At 42.2% G+C, this 21,549-nt stretch overlaps 1 protein-coding gene across 1 annotated transcript in view; it reads left to right on the forward strand.

Annotated features, from left to right (window-relative positions):
- The window catches only part of SMC1B (structural maintenance of chromosomes 1B), a 2,375,007-nt gene that overhangs the window by 39,782 nt on the left and 2,313,676 nt on the right, over positions 1–21,549 (forward strand). The window contains exon 2 of the mRNA XM_069228259.1: positions 20,433–20,621. Within this exon, the coding sequence (XP_069084360.1) occupies positions 20,433–20,621 (189 nt within the window). The remainder of the gene's footprint in view (positions 1–20,432; positions 20,622–21,549) is intronic.

Below are 21,549 nucleotides of genomic sequence, written 5' to 3' on the forward strand. Positions count from 1 at the left end.
CCCCAAAGGGGTGGGGTATTGGGCGGCAGTTACATTCCTCCAGGGCCAGCCCAACCACTGTTATGCTTTTAATTGTGTTTGACCAATGACTTTGTGTTTCACCACTGCGCATATTAGTTGCTCAATGTTCACCAGTAGCACATTACATGTTGTATTCAGTTTAGCTGCCTATTGGCTTTAACATGGCATTAGACATTACATTTGGTATGTAGGTCAGCTGCCTATTGGCTTTAACATGACATTAGACATTACATTTGGTGTTTAGGTTAGCTGCCTATTGGCTTTAATGTGGAGTTAGACATTGCAGACGATCTGTGTTTTTCCAAGCTGTGTTATTCCCCATGGTAGACCAAGCTGTGTTTTTCAAATTGAATTCACACGAACCCTAGCGTGATAAGAAAGCGTATATTTGGTGTTTTCCTTTCTGCTTAGCCTTGGGAAGAGGAGAGGTCTAGGAGATCTGGCCAATCTCCAATGGCTTGTTTTATTTCCCGAGTCTGAGAGGAAGGGGTAATGGTGGCCCTGGGCAGCAGCAGGGAAAGATCTTTCAGGACTTCAGTCAGGAGCGGACGTCAGCTGCCTAATTCCCGTTTGGGTGGCAAGTCTATTTCTCGTAGTTAAAACCTGAGTCATCAACTTGAAGATAGGAGAAAGATGACAAGCAGTGATAGGCCCTACGGTGATGCAATTTTGACTTTTATTCTTTTCTTTGAAGTTATGCTATAATATAATCACATGTATTTGCTGTGTACATTGCAATTGAGAAGTACTTTGATATATTTTGCTTTCATTGCTGCGACTACATTTAAACGTGTGCTTCAAACCTACTAATCTCGTCTTTCAGGAACCTCGTGGTGAAGATAAATTTTGTCAGCTCGGTCATAAGAAAAGAGAAGGAAAGGAAAACAACCATGTGCAACCCATTTCCTCCAGTCTCTCCAAGGTCGGTCACAGCAGTAGATTTCAGTGTCTCCCTGGTTGCCCATGTAGTAAATATGCCTACTGTTGCTGCGTCAGTGGGGCTCAGCCCTCTCCTCAGTGTATCACGGCTTGAGGGTACTCGCACCTCAGCGTCCCATGCGCGGTAAGTCATGCCTCAGTCTTCATGGTGCCCACAGGGCTCACCGACCCGCTCTGCCGTTCATCAGCAACCCCTCATGTTGTTAGGGGGGGCTGCTTTAAGGTCCCACTGTTGTCTCAGCCTTGCCTCCGCCCTGTGGAGATGACTTCCGTGCTGCCGGTTCTGACCCGCTCGGCACATCCCCACCCAAGAAAGCTGGCCCACAGGCACAGAAAGGATCATTGGCTCTGGGGCCTTGCTGCTGTCTGGAGCGCAGCAGCACACGTCTGCCTCCATTGCCATTACCTCCCAAAACATTAACTTTTATTTTAAATACAAGCGAGCCATCACATTTGATAAAAAGTGGTAAAAATCATTAATTGGATCTCGCTTCTGAGGGAGCATTGGTTGTGGGAATTATATTTGTCACCACACTCACCTGTATTGTAGCGACCCTGAAAAGGATCCTGTAATTCAATTTAGATTCATCATTCTCCCGTCAGGCAACCTTACAGAAATGGGTGCATGATGGAGAAAGTCATAGCAAGGTTCAGCAGAACTCCAGGAGAAGTCCTCATTCACAAAATCCCACTAAATCTAAGTGATTGCCATGTGAGTCGCCAGTAGGACGTTTTGCAAGTTCATTTGCAAGCGGTTAATCCTTTCTTGGCATTTATATGGCAGTTCCGGAGCCTGCAGTCTGCGCTTACGAAACTGAATAATTGGCACTACAAAGTCTGGTACTGGGAGACTGGGACAAAGGGAGACACGAACATGGAGGTCCCAGGAATGCTCTAGGATGATTCAGAGAAGAGAGAACACGGACATGTGGATAGAGACACATGAAGACACAGACTTAGAAAATAAGACACAGAGAGATAGACGAGGGAAGAGATACGGACAAAGTCAAACAACACAGGGAAACGGGCCCAAAGAGAAATGGACATGAGTAGACCTGGAAATGTGGAGACACAGAATGGCCCTAGGAAGACTAAGCATTGAAACAACGCAGGGATAAATGGACACAGGAGTGTAACAGGGAAAGACAGAGGGAGACCTAGACAAGGGAATACAAGGTTCTCTGAAGATTCCTGCAGAGGCCATACAGGAACATAGAGAGCGACACAAGAAGATACAAGATGGCTCAGGGTGGAAACAGATAGTTACAAAGAGATATTGGCTAAAGAGAGACAGATCGACAGTCAGAGGAGGAGACAGATCACGAGAGACAGACATGAGCACGTGGAAGAGTCAGACAGAAGAAAAAGGTGCAGCAAGAGAACACAAGAACATATGGGAAGGCACCGGAAGGAGTCGGACATAGAAGAACACGGAAACGGTAGTCACAGCACCTGGAGATACGGGAAGACATTGAAAGACTCAAGACACTACTCTCTGTATGTAGGAAAAAACCTAATTCAAGCGCCAATGCATATCCTAGAAAACTCAGTGCAATGAAGCAACATTAATGTCAGATGTGGCACAATACAGATAAGTCTAATTAACTTACTAGTAAGAGGAGGAAAAGTAAGCGACTTGTGGAAGAAGTGGATGTACAACTCCAGCACCTCTTCCAGGCTTACCTCCTTGGACAGCTGGGCCGATTGCGCTCTCACCTTGGACAGTGTGATGTGGGGTAGCTTGGGTTGAGAGGCACAGGAGATTTTCACATTAATGTTTAAGAACATTGACTGTTTAGCCAATAAAAAGCTACAAATTGCTCTGATGTTATGGTATTGCCTAAAAATATTTTTAGTAACCCAATCCTCTCTCCTTCTGCTGCCACTGTGAGGCAGTGTGCTCCCAACCCCCCTTCCCTTGAGCATGTGAGCTGAGTTTTGGGGATGTGCCTGTGAGTGGTACTTGACCTGAAAGTATTTTGGCAACATTTCCAGCAACCCCAGATGGATCTTCTTTGCTCTCTACTGATGAAGGGCTAAACCCATAAACACGTGTCTAGAGATATACAGCAATGTCTGCACCAACTTTGGTGAAAAACTACAGATAATTTCCAAGTAAGTGCTAACTGTGAACTGCATTTACCAGGATGCAAAGGGGTGAATTGTGCTGGGATGTAAGGCAGTGTGCTCCCAACTGCACCCCCCCCCCCCACCAACCGTTGTAAAAAAATTGGAAAAAAGCAAAAAAGAATTGTCTCAGAAAGCACACATTGCTACCAGTGGTGTAACAAAGGCACCACTGCCCCTGCGTTGTGTGGGGGGACCCCTCTAGGTTGCCCCCTCAGCACAGCACCTGCCCCGAGTGAGTCTGGAGGAAGTGCCCTCCATGTTCTTTGCAAGGGGTCTCCCTCCAGTTTTATTATGCCACTAATTGCCACAGTAGTTCCTGGCACTGAAGAAGACTACTTTGTGTGGCAATATGCTTCTTGTGGAAGAGCAGAATGCGATCACTCACAGTAAAGTCAGCCAATAGATAGAGAAATAAATAAAAGTTTAATAAAAACAAAAATATCTTTGTTAATGCCAGACCTAATTTTGGACCCAATTCTTAAAGAAAGTCACAAAAGTGCACCCATGGTTAGATGTCCCTGAGTTAGTGGCTGTCAAGAATTCGCAAGAACTTACAGAAGTAGACCAGAAAATTGTACTCCTAGAAAATATTTGTAACTGTATTTTAGCACGAGCAAATATGCATGTGTAGATTTGCTCATGTGCAAATCTGTTGAGCGTTTACAAGTTCACTTTCCTTCAAACTACTTTTTTCCCCGACCCTGGAAGAACTATTACTTCTGCCATTGTCAGGAGTAAATTTCCAACCTTATTATGGTAAAATATTAGAGAACAGCTGGTGAAATTCCTTAAAACGTGCAAGTTAGTAGGTTTGGGGACTCCAAGGCATTCCAGCCTTGGAACTATTGCTTACTGCTTCCTCCAGCCCCAGTATGTAGATCTGCGGAAAAGTGGCAAAATAAGGCAATTGCTATAGTAGGGATTGAAACTGCACATATTCAAGTCCTACTATAATAGTAGCCCCAGCATGATCATGGAGGCTATTAGAGCTCTTACATAATGAGATTGCTGCATAAATTGTTGGCGCACTACATGGCACCAGAAGTACAAGTAGATTTTTGTTTACAGGACAAGTAGATTTAAGAAGCAACCTGTCCCATGGACACATAGATATTTTATCAAATTCCACATCCCTGTGTATGACAAGTTTTTTTATGGGGAAAACATCTGACCTTGTTTTATTTAATAGGTATCATAGGAAACCGATTTGTGACCATCACTGTAAGCTGATTACTTAATAATATTAACCCATCATTAATATTAACATTATACAGTGAAGGTTCTAATGCTAATAAAAACAGTAGTGGATAAAGGGGACAACCCTGTCTAGTATCAAAACATAGTCTAAAAGGGGTAGATGTTTACATAAATGGACACAGTATGAACAATATGTAAGCACTTGTTCATACTAAGAAATGTTTCCCTGAAAATCAATTTAGACATCACATTAAATTAAAATAAATCCCCACTAACACAACAGATGCTTTTTTTCAGCATCTAATGTCAAAAGATCAGAAGGTTAATCAAATTGTGCTTTTCATAAGAAAAGGAAATTACGGTCTTGTGTTCTCTAAGGAGCAAAGACCTTAAAAAAAAAAAAAAAAAAAAAAAAAAAAAAAAAAAGCCTTAACAAAAATTGTGACTGGCAAGAATAATAAAATAGATCTTACAGTTCAGATTGGTCATTGAAGTTCTTGATTTTCTCATATTTAGGCTTAAGTTCCATCAACAGTATTTAAAGGAATGTAATGCTTCCCCCTTTAGGGAGAAGTAATTAAATCACCATCTTTATTTCAAATATAAGGAATTTCAATTTTATCACTTCAATCGTTAAATAGATTAAAGTAACCAACACAATTTATTTGAACCTATGAAACTCTTTTCTTCATAACTAGTATTCAGAGAGCCAGCCCTTTAATCTAAAATGGAATTATATTCTTCGTTGAGTTGTTGGCGTAAAATAATTAACAATTGTCAAAATAATTAACAATTGTTAACAATTGTCTTTAACTGTGCAAGTGAGCCTGTCGGTGGATTTCATTTCTTTTTCTAACTCAGAAATTCTAACTTTAAGTGCTTAATTATGGTTAGCCATTAAAGAAGAATTAACTCCATGTATGCTTGCCATAATTGCTTCCCAGTGCACACGTCTTTGTAAGTTAAAAGATGTTAAAATTGCTCTATGAATAATTACTCTGTTCTCTTGATTGAGCACATCAGAATTACTTTGCCACTTAGAATTAAGTTATATAATTTCCAATTTATTTAGGGTAAAGGAAATCATGACATGATCTGAAATATTCGTTCATGGTTCATAAGATGGATGAGAGAGAATGTACAATGTGTTTAGAAGCCAGCAGATAACACATAACTGAGGTGTATGAGTGGGGGAGGGGAATTAAACCCTTTAGTTGTAGAATAAGTTACATGCCAAGGATCAGATCATTTAATGGTGTTAAAATCAGACAAGTTGACCATTTTCTGAATCCTAGTTATGTGATCCTAAAGCTGCCCAAAGAATCAAAACAAGTTGCAGAAGGGGCATATGTGTTTCTATGTAACTGGGAGTTCCTTTTCATCCTTCACTGACACCATTGCAGGGGTTGCCTGACAAGAAAGCTGAAAGTTATGTTCTCTGGTCAAGAACTGATAGTGCGGACAGAGGTGATGGTGAATAAGGAGATCCACCTCTTTACTCCCCACTAGACAACACAAGCCAAGAAACCTGGAAGAACTTTACTGCAAAGATCAGTGAGGAACCACCTCATGTATCTGGCACGAGAGTTCGTGGCACAACACAACTGGAAGAGTCTGGTCACAGGAGGTAGCTCAACACCATAACCCACTTCCTGAGCATTGAATGAGATCTTGCATCTTTTAGGACTTATCTGAATGTCTAAAGGCATTGAGGATTTGTTTGGGTAACTACCCAAACTACCCACACGGAGTAGTTGCCCATTAACCTAATTTTAATACCAAATCATGCAGATAGTAAATGGTATGAAAGCGTCTAAGGAAACTCTAATCTCAGGTGACATACAGTGTACGTAAAGCCGCAACACAGATGCAAAGGGGCCATCTGCTGTCTTGCCAGTGATGCCATGATCTTCATTACCCAGCTCATCTACAACATCCATCATTGACATCCCATCTGGCCCCATCAGTGTCTGTTCTAGCTCATGTCGCACAGGATGTAATTTAGTGACTTGACGTTTTCAACATTCCACTGGAGGGCATACAGGAAAATGTTGACATAATTGAATCCAATTTGCGCAATGGACACAGGACCCCTTAGGATTTGAATTTGCGACCTTGGGGTGTCAAACATGTATTGTCACTGCAATGGATGCATTAGTCAACTAAGCCACGGCACCCAGGTTACACTGGTAACCGTTACAGATGTTTCTATCAAATATTCATAATCCTTTCCTTTTAATCAAGAGTTCGACCTACTTTCATGTCTTCATGTAAATGCAAAAAAGTCGAAGCATGAGGAAGGGGCCATAATCTGCCTGCAAAGTAAGTGGCAAAAGCTCTCTGATGTGTAATTTAACTGGCTTATTGCATCCAATGTAATCATCAGATGATAGATAAAGATAACAACAAAATATGATCTGCTTTCGAGAATGTTGCTAAATTGGTTAACATGCCGGAAATGATCTCATCCCACATTGCTGGGTTTTGTGTAAATGATATCCGTACCCCATCAACTGTTGTCACCACGTTTCCCATCCCAGTCTTTTCGAATATGTGTTCCAACGTGTACAAGGACATAAGCACTGTTTACAACATTGGCATATATGTTGATTCTGGTATTGAGTGAGTTATTAAAAGGTTTTGAGTTATTCCGTACCATATATAGGGTGGGTTGAGGGTTCATGAGGTAGAGGACAGTGCAGATGGTGTGTTGGGCCAGGGTGACACTGGGATAGTGCTGCTGGTGCATATAACGTTTTGGTGTGAGATATGGAGTAGAGTTAGGAGCCTTTGCTTAGGCTGTTATGGCTTGGGATCTCCAGTGTAAGTCCAGTAAGGCTGGATCCAAGTCCAATTTTCAGAGTAACCACTGATTACACACATGGTTGTCCTTAAGATTTATTGTCAGTACCTTTATTTGATGTGGCTATCATGAAAATGTGGTATGGATTTGTCTCTTGTGGATTATCATGAAAACTTGGTACGATCTGGGGCACCTTGGCCTTCAATTTACATCTATGTGTTATGGGGTTAATATATACATGTCACGGAAAAGCTAGGATTTGTATGTAAAATGAATGCAGTAGTTCTTTGTGTGTGTGTGTGAGAGAGACAGTACCAGGGCCCTAGAAAGCTAACAAATGTGTCATCGATCTTCATATTTTTTATAGAACTCTATATTGTCACTAGATGTTACCAAAGCAGACAACGGAATACTTCCCATTCTCTAGAAGTTGTAGAGCTGCGAGTCATACACAGATCTGACTTAGGGATGAAAAGTTATATCTTGGCTTTTGTTTGCTCCTCCAAAACAGGCATTTTATGTGTTGAAGCAGTTATGCTAATTAGAAAATTATTAATGATTATGTGCTTAATAATGAAAAATGTGTAGAGAAATTAACTGTAGAGTAAATAATGTGCACGTTTGAAAATGTGCTCTCGGGGTATGGCAGCCATATGAACGATATTGCACTAATGTAACAAACTGTATGAAATAATGAAAATTTATGAGAAAAATGTAGTAATATGTCATATTGAAATTTATAACCTATGTTTTACTTCAATTTGTAGTGTTAACTTAGCCGAATGTAAGGCCTAGTCTTTCTAGGCCTCGCACACAGAGAGCAAAAATACTAAACGCCTTGCAAGAAACTGGATGCATGAACTGACCCTGAACCGCCGATGTTAAAGTTCCTTAGCTAGAATTTACTGCAATGTACCAGCGGACAGGAGATGATGAAGACAATTTGATACAATTATGTGTAGAGCAGGCTAAATGTACTTTCCCAGGACTTGAACAATAGAGGCGCTGACTGGAGAGGAACATGCAACAATTTCGATACCTGAAGAGCTTGATGATGAGGACATTGTATGGCGAACCAATTCACATCTTGTGAACAGACTGATATTGAAGTTAGTAGATTCATAAACAAATACTATAAGTGAAAGTTCTATCCGCGAACTGACTGACCAATTAGGAATTGGGGGGATGGACTGGGAGACCCACATAAAAAGTCATGACAAGGGGCTAAAAAGAGAGATGCGAGGGGAGAATTGATGACGTCAGGAGACGCTGTCCGAGGGTCTGTCATACTTTGTGAGTCTGATGCTGGCTGACTAATTGATGACCTGAAGACGAAGACTGACTTGTTGCTGATCCATCCTGGATAAGTAGCTATACAAATTTGACTGACAACTTGTGCCTTTTCTTATAGGTACCAACTGCGCTGATTATAGAATTCTCACTTAGATAGATTTTTTCAAACTATTGTTTTTCTCTCAAATGTTTTTGCATGAAGTCCCACATGCTGATGTTGATCTTGGTTATGTAGGCTGCTAAGGAAGGCGTTGACAGTGAGACTTGACTGTCGAGCTATTTGCTGAACTCTGCTATTAATGCTGGTATTCTTGGATTATGTAGATGCATTTACGCATATGGTTTTCTTCAAGTTATGTTATGATGTTTCCATTAACGAATTAATAATTGAGTGGATTGAATAAAGATTGAACTAACGGTTCATTTAGAATTGTAATCAATCGGGAAATAAAAATTGTTTAACTCCTTACTCAGTTGTGGTTATTCATGAGTAGATGATTTTGAGCTGTTTTTCTATTGAATGTTTCTTTATTATTGATGTTAGTTATTGATTTACTGGTCACAACATGACTAGGATACTCCATGCGATTATAAAGGTTCATTGACCTATACGTGTCCCCTTGTAAGTTTACTGGCTATGGACCAGGCGCGCCAGCAGTTTTTGGTAGCAGCTTGATGGTTAATTTCCTTGGAGAGCTAGTTATGTGGTGATTAGTGGTTGTGGTGGTAGTGTGATTTAGAGTTAGTTGTTCGTATTTCATGAGGTTTACATTTTCTTTCCTGAAATGGCAATTGTAGCAAAGATGATGTCCCCTTAGGCCCAGAAATGACTTTCCTAGATACTGGACCCTGCTAGTAAGAATGGGTATGTTCTCGGTGTGTTTTGTGATAGTGTGAAAGTGGTAGGTTGCGCTTGCAAAGGCTTAGGCAAACCGCAGGTGAATTGTGATGAATGTGAGGACAAGTAGGGGGTCTGCGTACTCCAGTTTAGGTTGGTAGGAGTGTGCGTTCTCCGCAGTATGAGAGTAGGGAAGTCATTGAACTTCACATGTGTGGCGCTTTGTGCTAAAAAAAAGTATCCACGTGGTTGTTGGTGATGTACGGAGCCTGTGTGGTCTAAGACTCCGGAGTATATTGACAAGTGTAGGAGACACTTGGTTATATGTTATAATCTGTCTGGTTTAGTAGGTTGATCAGGTGTGGTCAACAAGTCGGTGTGTGAGATAGATGAATAAAATATATTTTTCAACTGAGACTTGGCGAGTCCTATGTTCACCAGGACAGACCCACTGATCAGTTGAGAGTGAAAGTCGCGGGTCGAATTTTGATTGCTAATGTGGGAGACTCAAAGAGGAATAGCTATATGAGCAAAAGGGCCATTAGTGAAAATCCGTAAGGTCTCTGAAGCGATTGTGTCCCTTCCTGTAGTAAACCAGCAGGTTTGTTTTAGTTATTGGTTTTTGGTTAAAGTGCTCGCAATATTTTGCATTAGTTTTGTGAGTTGAAGTTTAGAGGACAAGCCGCAAGACTTTGTCAGCCACAGTGTGTGTGTGACACGTCAGAGTGTGCTGCGTTGGGATAGGTTGGTTGGTAAGAGGAGTTGCAAGCGATTGGCAGCCGTCTGTAAGGCAGTTGGACGAGTAAGCGGATGAAGGGAATCTTGGGAGTAAGTCATTTCATTATTGAATCAAAATAAATATAACAGACAAAATGAAGTTTTTCAAGGCGTTCAGAAGTGCTATGAACGGTGATTCTCCATGGGAGTGCCGACACCACCAGAAAATTCTCTGGCTTATATTGTGATGGAGGAGAGAGGTGTTGCACAGTGTCTATGGTTAAAGCAGTGGTGTAAGCTAAGAAAGAAGTTAGGACCCTTAGCGTTTCCAGAGCATGGAACGTTTAATTTGAGGATTTTGGACGAATTACGAATGGCGTTATATGAGATGAAGCCATTACCAAGGCCAGCACAGTTTGAGGCTTTAGCGGTTTGGGAGCTGGTGGCCAGACAGCAACAGGAGATTAAATTTAAGAGGAGAATGAAGAGAGTGGAAAAATCTTTAGCTGAAGCTAGATGGGATTGGGAACAGAAAGGTGGAGAACAGAGACGTTACAGGGAATTAAATTGTTTCCTGCAATCACAAAGGAAGACAAGACCGAGAAAGGAGACCATGCCAGAGAGAGAGAGAATGCAGGGACAAAGAGGAATAAAAAGCCTTATGTAGATGATTAGGACTCAGATGTTGAGGACCTTATTACACAGTTGTTGAGGGCTCCACCCTATGGAACTTATTCAGGGGGTCCAAGTACTAGCACTGCTGCCACTGCTCCAGCACAAGCTTTGGGAACAGAGGTACCAATGCAGACAGACATTGGACAGATACCAGGGGTAGTACAAAGTACAGCTAATGCCGGGACTACTACTGTGGATCAAGCGCAGATGCATCCACCATCAATACAGAGAATTATTCAGATGTGCCAGTCCTTGAAACAGTTTCAAACTTAGTGGTGCCATCAGAGCAGGTGCTCCCGAGGCCAATGTTAGTTCAAACTGAGCCAACTCCAATGTTATTGCCTCCGGCACAGCCACAGGGTTTGCCGAAGTTTACACCGATAACAGGAACACAGTCAGACGTTACACCAGTCATGAATCGGGCAATGGGGGTAATCTTTTCACAAGGTGCACGTGTCCGGGCAACCCCAGATGCAATATCACTACCGATTATTGTTGGTCCAGCGGTACCTTTATTAGTGCAAAAGAAAGCAAGTGCGGAAGAACAGAATGAGATGTCGCAGAGTCTTGTGAGAAGGGGAGTGAGTGATCCTGTGCAGATGATGTCGTCTGTGGGTCAGACTTTTTAATGGATCTAGATCGTTGATGGATCTTAGTCCACTAGTAGTACTTCCAGATGCAATAAATGGCCCCAATAAGCGTCAACGTTTTAAAATTTTGACACCGCAATCTCCAGGTGCAGTGATGCAGCAGGTACCAGTGCCAAATGTGAGTAACATCTCATTACAGGGATTATCAGCACAGCAATTGAGTGAATAGTTGCAGTCTAAACACATCCCAAAATACATCCAAGGGTGAAGAGCAGATAAATCGTGTAAGGTTAGCTACAGAAGCAACAGAGCTAGTTGAGGGAACAATGGGAGTGAATAGGTTAAAATCCTACACCGAAGAAGAGCTGAGGTATTTGTGTCTTACGATTACAAGGGAAGTCGTTAAAATACATCAGAAATTGGCAGAGTTGGCAGAAAGACATGACCTCGAGATTGAAAATACAAAGCATTTGTAACACAGTTACAGGTTAGATTTAGAAGCGAAGGATTTTGAGCATATGAGATCAGAGGAAATGAAGGCTCATTTGAAAGAATTGCTGCAGAGTGCGCAGATCTGGGGAGCATGAGAAAAATGGGAAGGTAGATGGGCAAAAAAAAGGACAGGCGAAAACGAGATTCACAAGATGTGAAGTAAGAAAGGGAATCGGTAAAAATGCTTCCGATGAGCGAAATTCCAAGAGGGCAGTTTGTTCATGTCCCATGGCACAGGAGTGATTTATTGTCATTCACAAATGATTACCCAAAATTGAGAGAGAAACCGGTTGAGTGGTATCAGCAGACAGACAGATTTGTGAAACTTTCTAAATGTTTGTGGGAAGACTTAAATACATTGTTGGAGATAGTGGTTCCAGCTGACTTGTGGGTTGAGTGTAAGAGAGCAGTAGATTGGCCAACAAGTGAACCAGAAAAGGATATAGAGTAATGGTTGCACCTTCACCTGAGGTGATGAAACATTACTATAAGGTGATTGAATTCCTGAAGACAAGAATTTCTCCCAAAAATATTGACTGGCAGAGAATTAACAGAACAATCAGGAGTCTAAAGAGTCAATACATACCTATTATGAAGGTTTGTTAAAAAGCATTCAAAGAGTACAGTGGTAAGGAAGCAATTGAGCCAAAAGACATGTTGCATTTTGTGTTCAGATTCGTCGAAGGTTTGAGACCAGAAGTAGGCCAGATGATTAAGAATCATTTGATCAATTGATGAGGTGTTGCAATACGCAAAATACTGTAGTGATGAGATTGAATTGAAGCAGAAAAAGCTGAAGGAAAAAGCAGTGGTGATACAAATAAAGGTAGCTCAGACTGGAGTGCAGGGAGCTTTAGTACCGCCTATGCTGCCGCAGCAAAGAACTGTTACATTCCAGCCTCAGATGAGAGGTAGAGGTCACAGAATGGACAGGATGCGTGGACCTGAGTTGGGTACTGTAGTGGTTCAGAATGACATGCAGGGGATGAAAAAGATGCTACTGTGTCATTTGTGCGGAAACGTGGGACACTGGAAGTGGGAGTGTCCGTTAATGGCACAGGATGGTGTTGTTCAGCAAGGATGTGATGTCAGTACAGTTCAAACTGTGAAAGTCCCAAGAATGAAAGGATTTATTCCTAATGTTCAGAATAGAGTGCAGAATTTCCAACCCGTGCAGCGAATGAAAGTGCCGCGTGCACAATTAACACAGTTGCAACCAATACAGCAGCAGGTTCCCATGGTACCTAGACAGCAAATGCAGATATCTCAAGCCCCGATGGAGCAGCAACCGGTGATGCTTACTCAGCAGGTCACAGGTCGGAGACAAGACAGAAATAATGACAGTACACCAATTCCCATTTTACAGTGAGGATGAAATAAACGAAGAATGGATGAGTGATATTTCGGATGAAGGACCGTGTATGCTTGCAGCATCTTTAGAAGTAGATCAGAGATGTCCTTTTGTGAAGGGAAAGGTGCTGGGCTATAAGGTCTCATTTTTGGTGGACACAGGAGCTACATACCCTACAGTGAGAAGTGTGGAAGTTCCGAATTTACCTCTTTCAGGCAGAAAAGTTCAAGTTGTAGGAGTGGAGAATAGGCAGTTGACAAACCCAATCACAGAACCAGTGCAGGTTGAGATCGATAATTACCAGGGACTACATAGGTTTGTAGTGTGAGATTCGAGTCCAGTGTCCCTACTGGGAAGAGACTTGTTTTGTAAGACCAAATGCTCCATTAACTGTTCAGACACTGGAATCGAAGTACAAATTAATAGCGATTATGAAGAACAGGTGACTGAAATGGCGATCAATAATGCTAGTGAGGAATATCCATTGATTGAGTTTTTCCCAGTGTTTACTGTGAGAGAATTGCATGCGGATTTACAGGGAACAGTGAAGGAAGATGTGTGGAACCTGACAGGTAAGGAAGTGGGTTTGATTAAAGGAGTGGAACCGATTAAGATAACTTTGAAGCCCTCAACTTCCACAGTATAACATGCCACAAGATGTTTTGATGAAGGTGGCACAAATAATTGGAGATTTCATAAAGCAATGAGTTTTAAAGGAAGTGTTAAGCAGTCCATGAAATTCACCAATAATGGGCTTAAAGAAACCGTGTGGAAAAGTGCGCATTGTGCAAGACTTGCGAAACGTGAACGATTTGGTCAAGTGTTTTCCAGTGGTGCCAAATCCAGCAGTGACACTGTTTCAGATTCCTTGCGATTCAGAGAGGTTCACAGTGGTTGACTATCCTCATGAAGAGGCATGGAAAAGAACGCTTGTGACAAGTCAGTTTCTTTTAGTTTCAAATTCCTAGACAGAGTCTACAGCTGGTGCAGGATTCCACAAGGGTATATGGAATCACCATCACTGTTTAATCAAATCTTGAAAAAGAACCTGGAGTAATTTGAATTACCATGCCAGTCAACTCTAGTGCAGTATATTGATGATTTGCTGTTCGCATCCAGAACAAGGGACAAGTGTAAGTATGACTCCATTGCCCTGTTGAATCATTTGGGAATTTTGGACATATTGTGTCACGTGTAAAATTGCAATATTGTCAGAAATCAGTAAAGTACCTGGGACATCAGATTGTGAAGGGGCTAAAAAGAATGTCCAGAGAAAGAATTACCATGATCTTACAGAGAAGTCCTCTGACTTTGCAGAGAGATGTCAGAATGTTTCTGGGCATGGTGGGGTACTGTAGACAGTAGAGTCCGAATTTCGCAGAGATTGCCAAACCATTGCAGCAGCTGACACACAAAGATGTCACAGATCCCATTACCTTAGATGAGGATCAGATGAAAGCGTTCACCGAATTGAGAGAGAGTTTGTGCAGAGCTCCAGCATTGGGAATGCCTGATTACACAAAGCTTTTCACATTGTTCTGTCATGAACGTGATGCTTGTTCTTTGTCTGTTTTGACACGGGTCCATGGAGGTGCTTATCGCCCAGTAGTCTATTTTTCAGCTACCTTGGACCCGGTCGCAGCAGCTTTACCAGGTTGCCTGCGTGCAGTAGCCGCAATTGGTCAAAGTCTTTCTCAATGTGAGGGGGTAGTCATGGGGATACCCTTTGACGGTAATGGTACCACACTCTATTGAAACTTAACTGACAAGGACGAAAACGCAATACTTGACTGGTGCAAGACTGACAAGGTATGTGGCGAGCATATTGGGTGCTCCAAATGTAACATTGAAAAGATGTACAGTGCTGAATCTAGCGACATTGAAAAAAGAAGAAGAAATTGAGCATGATTGTCTTGAGGTAATTGAGCTGTGTACAAAACCAAGGCCTGATATTAGAGACGCACGTTTGGAAGAAAATGATCAAATTATCTTTGATGGTTCATGCCTCAGAGATGGAACGGGGACATTGATAGTAGGGTATGCAGTATGTATAATTACAGGCACATTAGAAGCTTCCTGGCTTCAAGGTGTATATCCTGCACAAGTGGCAGAACTGGTACCTCTCACTAGAGCATGCTATGTTTCTCAGAGACTAAGATTCACAATCTATACAGATAGTCAGTATGGATTTGGAATTTTTTCTGATTTTGGTCAGTTGTGGTCGCAGAGAGGTTTTATGACCTCTACTGGAACACCAGTAAGAAATGGCAACTAAATAAGAGTTGTACGCAATACAGTTTACTGAAGAAATTGCAGTGGTAAAATGCAGTCCACATCAAAAGACACAGGATTACATTTCATTGGGAAATGGATATGCAGATCCAGTCGCAAGGTTTTGCGCATTGAACTGTATATCATTTGAGGATAAGTGGGAATTGATGCCCGACGAAGAGAATAATTGCACAAGTTTTGCCTTAAAACCGGTCAATACTGTGGAGGAGTTAAAAATGTTGCAGTAAAATGCAGATAAAGAGGAGAAGCGACTCTGGGTTAAGCTGAAGTGTGTCCAAAGACCTGATGAAATTTGGATCTCTCAAGAGGGTCAGATGGTGTTACCCAATTGTTTATTGTCATAGATGGCCAGGTATTACCGTGGCCAGGCACATATTGGAAGTGATATCATGGTAAGGTTGATTGGTTCAATCCTAAATTCAGGCAAGCAGCAGAGGCAGTATGTCATTGGTGTGTAATTTGTCAGCAACTAAATGTGGGAAAAGGGACAGTGGTGAATTTGAGCCACATTGGAAGAGCAGGAGGTCCATTCAGCAGAATGCAACTGGGTTTCATTGAAATGCCTACAAGTGGTGGTTTGAAGTACGTATTGGTGGTTGTGTGTGTCTTTAGTCATTGGATTGAAGCATACCCCACACGAAGAAATGACAGTCTCACAGTATCAAAGCTGTTGATTAGAGAGTTAATACCACAGTTCGGATTTCTGATATCTTTAGAATCAGATAGGGGAACTCACTTCAGTAATGAGGTGATTAAACTCTTATGTGCCGCACTAAACATTGAGCAGAAGTTGCATTGTAGCTGTCGCCCAGAAGCATCAGGACTAGTGGAACAAATGAATGGTACATTGAAATCAAGAATTGCCAAGATGTGAGCCGCTACCAATCTGAAATGGGCAGATGCGTTTTTGGTGTTGTCAATGCGAAATATACCTGACAGGAAGACAGGGCTGTTGCCCCATAAGATCCTCATGGGAAGAGCAATGAGATTGCCAGCAATTCCAGCCAATGCACTTGTCACAACGGTGAAACAGTCGCCCTCATCCTCCTCGACCTCTCGGCTGCCTTCGACACCGTCTGTCACCGCACCCTAATCACCCGCCTCCGCTCCACCGGGATCCAAGGCCAGGCCCTGGACTGGATCGCCTCCTTCCTCTCAAACCGATCCCAAAGAGTCTACCTCCCTCCGTTTCGCTCAGACCCCACCGAGATCATCTGCGGCGTACCTCAAGGCTCATCACTCAGCCCGACACTCTTCAATGTCTACATGAGCCCCCTCGCCGACATCGTACGCAAGCACAACATCATCACCTCCTACGCCGACGACACCCAACTTATACTCTCCCTCACCAAGGACCCCGCCAGCGCCAAGACCAACCTACAAGAGGGCATGAAGGACGTCGCAGATTGGATGACGCTCAGCCGCCTGAAGCTGAACTCTGACAAAACGGAAGTCCTCATCCTCGGCAACACCCCGTCCGCTTGGGACGACTCCTGGTGGCCCACGGCCCTCGGCACCGCACCGACCCCCGCAAACCACGCCCGCAACCTCGGCTTCATCTTGGACCCCCTTCTCACCATGACCAAGCAAGTCAACGTCGTGTCCTCCGCCTGCTTCCTCACACTCCGCATGCTCCGCAAGATCTTCCGCTGGATCCCCGCCGACACTAGAAAAACAGTGACCCACGCCCTCGTCACGAGCCGCCTGGACTACGGCAACACCCTCTATGCTGGGACCACCGCCAAGCTCCAAAAACGCCTGCAATGTATTCAAAACTCCTCGGCCCGCCTCATCCTCGACGTACCCCGCAACAGCCACATCTCCGCACACCTGAGACACCTGCATTGGCTCCCAGTCAGCAAAAGGATCACCTTCCGACTTCTCACCCACGCACACAAAGCCCTCCACAACAAGGGACCGGATTACCTCAACCGTCGCCTCAGCTTCTACGCCCCCACCCGTCTCCTCTGTTCCTCGGGCCTCGCGCTCGCTGCCGTCCCTCGCATCCGCCGCTCCACGGCGGGTGGGAGGTCCTTCTCCTTCCTGGCAGCCAAGACCTGGAACTCCCTCCCCACCAGCCTCAGGACCACCCAGGACCACTCCGCATTCCGGAGACTCCTAAAAACCTGGCTCTTCGAGCAGCAGTAACCCCCCCCCCCCCCTTTTTTCCCTAGCGCCTTGAGACCCGCACAGGTGAGTAGCGCGCTTTATAAATATTAATGATTTGATTTGATTTGATTCAATATTACAGATGATATGGTGTTGGACTACTGCCAGGGTCTGGCTGATGTGGTTCGCTCCTTATCTCAGCAGGTGCAGGCTACTACCCTGCCACCCATCCATGACCCAAGTCACAATCTGAGAGCCGGAGACTGGGTCGTCCTCAAAAAGCACGTTCGTAAGACCGGTTTGGAACCGCGTTGGAAAGGTCCCTACCAGGTGGTGCTAACTACGACAGCTGTAAAGTGTGCAGGACTGCCGAACTGGATACATGCAGGCCATACAAAGAGAGTGGTGAGTCCGCAAGATCATGAAGTGTTGTTGAGAGTACCAACAACAGCAAAACAAGTGGCTGTACATGAGGTCGAACATGAGCATGTGGAAGGGGTCTATCACCCCAGTAAGAGACGACAGTGAAGAATTACAGGAGGGTGAATAAGAGCCTAACAACAGATACAGCAGGAGAACAGAGCGCAGCAGGGGTTCTCCCAGAAGCAGATGGTGCTGAAAAGCAAACCGAGCAAGTGCCAGATCAAGAGGGTAAAAGAGTTGAGATGGATCAAAGCCAAAGTGATTCGACTCCTCATGAACCCGTTGCCATCAAGAGAACACACCATAGAGAAAGAGAAGGAAAAGAGACAGAAGGAACGAGAAAAGGATATAATTGGCCTGAATCGCAAATCGGAAAGAAAAAGGAATTGGTCATAAATGAAACAATAGAAGAAGATGTGGATACTACGAGAAAGGAAGAGTTAGGTAAAGGAGAATTAGGTGGTGAACGAAGGTTGAAAAGAATAGCAAGTCCAAGATACGCAGGACCTGAATGGGCATATGCAGCTACAAATGCATGGCAACACAAGTTTGTCTTTTTGTTTTGATAGCGAAGTTCTGAGTCAGTACTTTGATGAAACCTAAAGGCGATCACAAGGCTGAGTTGTTGAGCTGACTTAAGGAAAAGCCTGAAAGGAAACTGTTGAAATAAAACCGGAAAATTCATTGATAACTTGATATGACAATTGAAAACCGGATGTGACAAGTTGCTAATCGATTTTGACAAACGAAAAAGGGTTCCTGTATGTGAAATTGAACTGTGAAAAATAAATCTTTTTCTTCATTTTTGATTTTTCTGTTGCACCTTATCGAAGAGTTGCTTCTACTTTCTGATTCTTTACAGATCATGGCTGAGTTAAATAACCAAGTTAGGAATGTTAGATATTGTAGGTGTTTGAGTGTCGGAGTAGCAATTATGTGTGGAATAATGTTTATAAGAATGATTGTGGAATGTCTATTCATGATATGAAAAAGGCTAATATTGTTTCTATTCCTGAAACTACTACATTTGACACTGGGTATAAATGGTGCAGGTTAGGGAGGGGTGGCACTCAAGAGGGCAATGCTGAATTTCGACTGTAGATGGTACAGCTTAAGATATGATAGGAAATTAGCACTGCTTGGCATGACAGAACTTAGGCTCGTGTTGTAACCTGACCCAGATGAGTAAATATGAGTCTGGGCGATTTTATGCAAATTAGGTACAGTCGACAAATAGAGCAGGGATGTGTGATGAAATATGCTAGAAGCTTTTTCTAACATTATTTTTGTTTTTGACTGGCTGTTTCCATGATAACTACCTTCATTCTGATGTACATGATTTGTAGACAAACCATGTATAATAACCATATACTGTAGAATACCATTTATTGTACGTTTGCTGTTTTCAGGAACCAGGTTAGAGCCCTGTGTTAGTAGAGGCTCTCTGTTTTTGTACTATTTTATACTATTCCCTGTAAATAAAATGTAATGTAAAAGACTTATAGAGCATACTGTTGTCTATAAAAGCATCCTAGCAGTAAAATATGTTAGTACCTATGACTGGTTTGTCTGACAATCCCTGACAATCCCTGTCTAAAAAAGCATAACTCTTTAAGAGGAATGCCAGTACTCCTTTTCACTGAAGATGTTTCGCTAGGTTTTTCCTAAAATATATGATCGCAAAATACTTTCAGCAAGTTGCTATAACTTTTTTTGTGGTCAGTGAAGATTTTTAAGAACTGACCTACTTAATACTAATCCGTTTTTAGAAATATGAATCGTAGTGGGTCAGAATCAGACCCACCACATGCATATTAACAAGGTAAGGTAAAAATCCGACTCACTATGATTAGTTGACATAGGGATGGTGGCCTGACTGGGTCAGCAGACCACTATGTCTGCGATTAGTTTTATTTTAAATAATTTTGTTGACATCCTAAACACGATCTTCCAAATACCAAATCAGTGTGGTTTCCTAAACCCATGTAATAATTTAGGAATATCTTTTCCAAATCATGAAGTGGGCTTATTAGACTTGAAAAGCGGTTTTTAGCTTTCAAAAACCCGATTTATTGAATCGGATAGTTTGTGAACACTAAAACCCTTTGTACATCAGATCCATACTTAGGCATAAAAAAACAGTCTTCCACTATCCACTGCAGTTTTTTTTTTTTTATACTTGCAAGAAAAATGTCCTAAGGCTAAAACTTCTCCATCAAGGGCATCTTTTCTAGATTCACTACGGAGCCACCTATCCTTTCCTCTTTGGAAGTTAAATAATGAGATGCAGAAAAATGACCGAGGCAAAATTGCTCCATTGGAGCTTCGCCTTCTAAACAGAATTAGACGGACTCGCTCTAGAAATAAAACTCAAAGGAAGGGGCACCCCTATTCTACTTGTATGAATCTTGGGAGAATATCCTCATTGGAGAATTATTGCAACAGGTAAAGTTTCATTCTGTTGTGAGGTTACATGTAGTCTGTTTTAGCTTCACTTCTGTGTATATTAATATTAACTGGCTGTTAATTTATTATAACTTTTTTTTTTCTTTTCTTTCTAAGGAAAATCTAATGTGATGGATGCACTTAGTTTTGTGATGGGCGAAAAGACAACCAATTTAAGAGTTAAAAGTGTTAGAGAACTTATTCATGGCGCAAATATTGGAAAACCAGTTTCAAAAACTGCAAGTGTAAACATGGTGTACTGTGAAGAAAATGGAGAGGAAAAGTCATTTTCACGAATTATCCTAGGTATGTCGAAGAACAGTTTACCTCAGTTTTTTAACATCAATGAACAAAAAAAGGTTTTTCGAAATTTAGAGTTCTGATGTTCTTAATTGGAGGAAATAATTGGTGTTCTAGCAAAATGCAATCCAATTCAATTTAATTTTGTGTAGTGGTTTTCCTCTGTGTTTTAAAGAAACTTTAACACGTTTGAGCTTTTTGTTTTACTCCTCCTCCTCTAAGTTCTTTAAAAACCTAGCTAGTTTCCATTATTTCTTCAAGAAGTTTTTTTGTATAGAATATCTAATTTTTGCTTTGTTTCTCTGCTGCCAACTAATGTCGCCAACTTAAGGAAATTCTGTGTGAATTTATGAAGAAGCAGTACTCTCTGCCTGTTTTATTTTTTTATTTTTTATTCTTATCTGACCATGTTGCTCCCCCCTCAAAGTACTCTGCAACATATGTGACCTAAGGAGATGCTTTCAATTTAATCATTGTCATTCTTCAACCGAGCATAGCTCTTTTGAAAGAGGAACACTCTGTGTACCCCAAAATGAATGCCGGTGGCCTATTCTCACCCAATCTTGGCTGATGCAGATGGCAGAGAATTTGTGACGAAGGATTAACAACCTTTTCAACTGCACTCATGCTGCCAGTGGCTCTCCCTATTAAGGTCCATGCAAATACTTATAACATGTCCATCTTTTTGCAAGATGATGTTCTGTCTGCATGCTGTCACTTGTCTGTCTTAGACATGAGACCCTGCGCACTCCTGTGCACTAAGGCCTTTTTCTCCAAAACTTGAGTTACTAATTATACATGGTAAAAGGTTTCCAGATCCCTTCCATTGTGTGACGTAGGCTTTCCATGCTCATATCCTACATTTTTCTTGTTTTATTGGCAGTTGACTACCAAAATGTGCTCCTCGGTTCTACACACATCTTGAACTTGTCAA

The sequence above is a fragment of the Pleurodeles waltl genome, chromosome 4_1, assembly GCF_031143425.1.
Source record: "Pleurodeles waltl isolate 20211129_DDA chromosome 4_1, aPleWal1.hap1.20221129, whole genome shotgun sequence".
NCBI lineage: Eukaryota > Metazoa > Chordata > Amphibia > Caudata > Salamandridae > Pleurodeles > Pleurodeles waltl.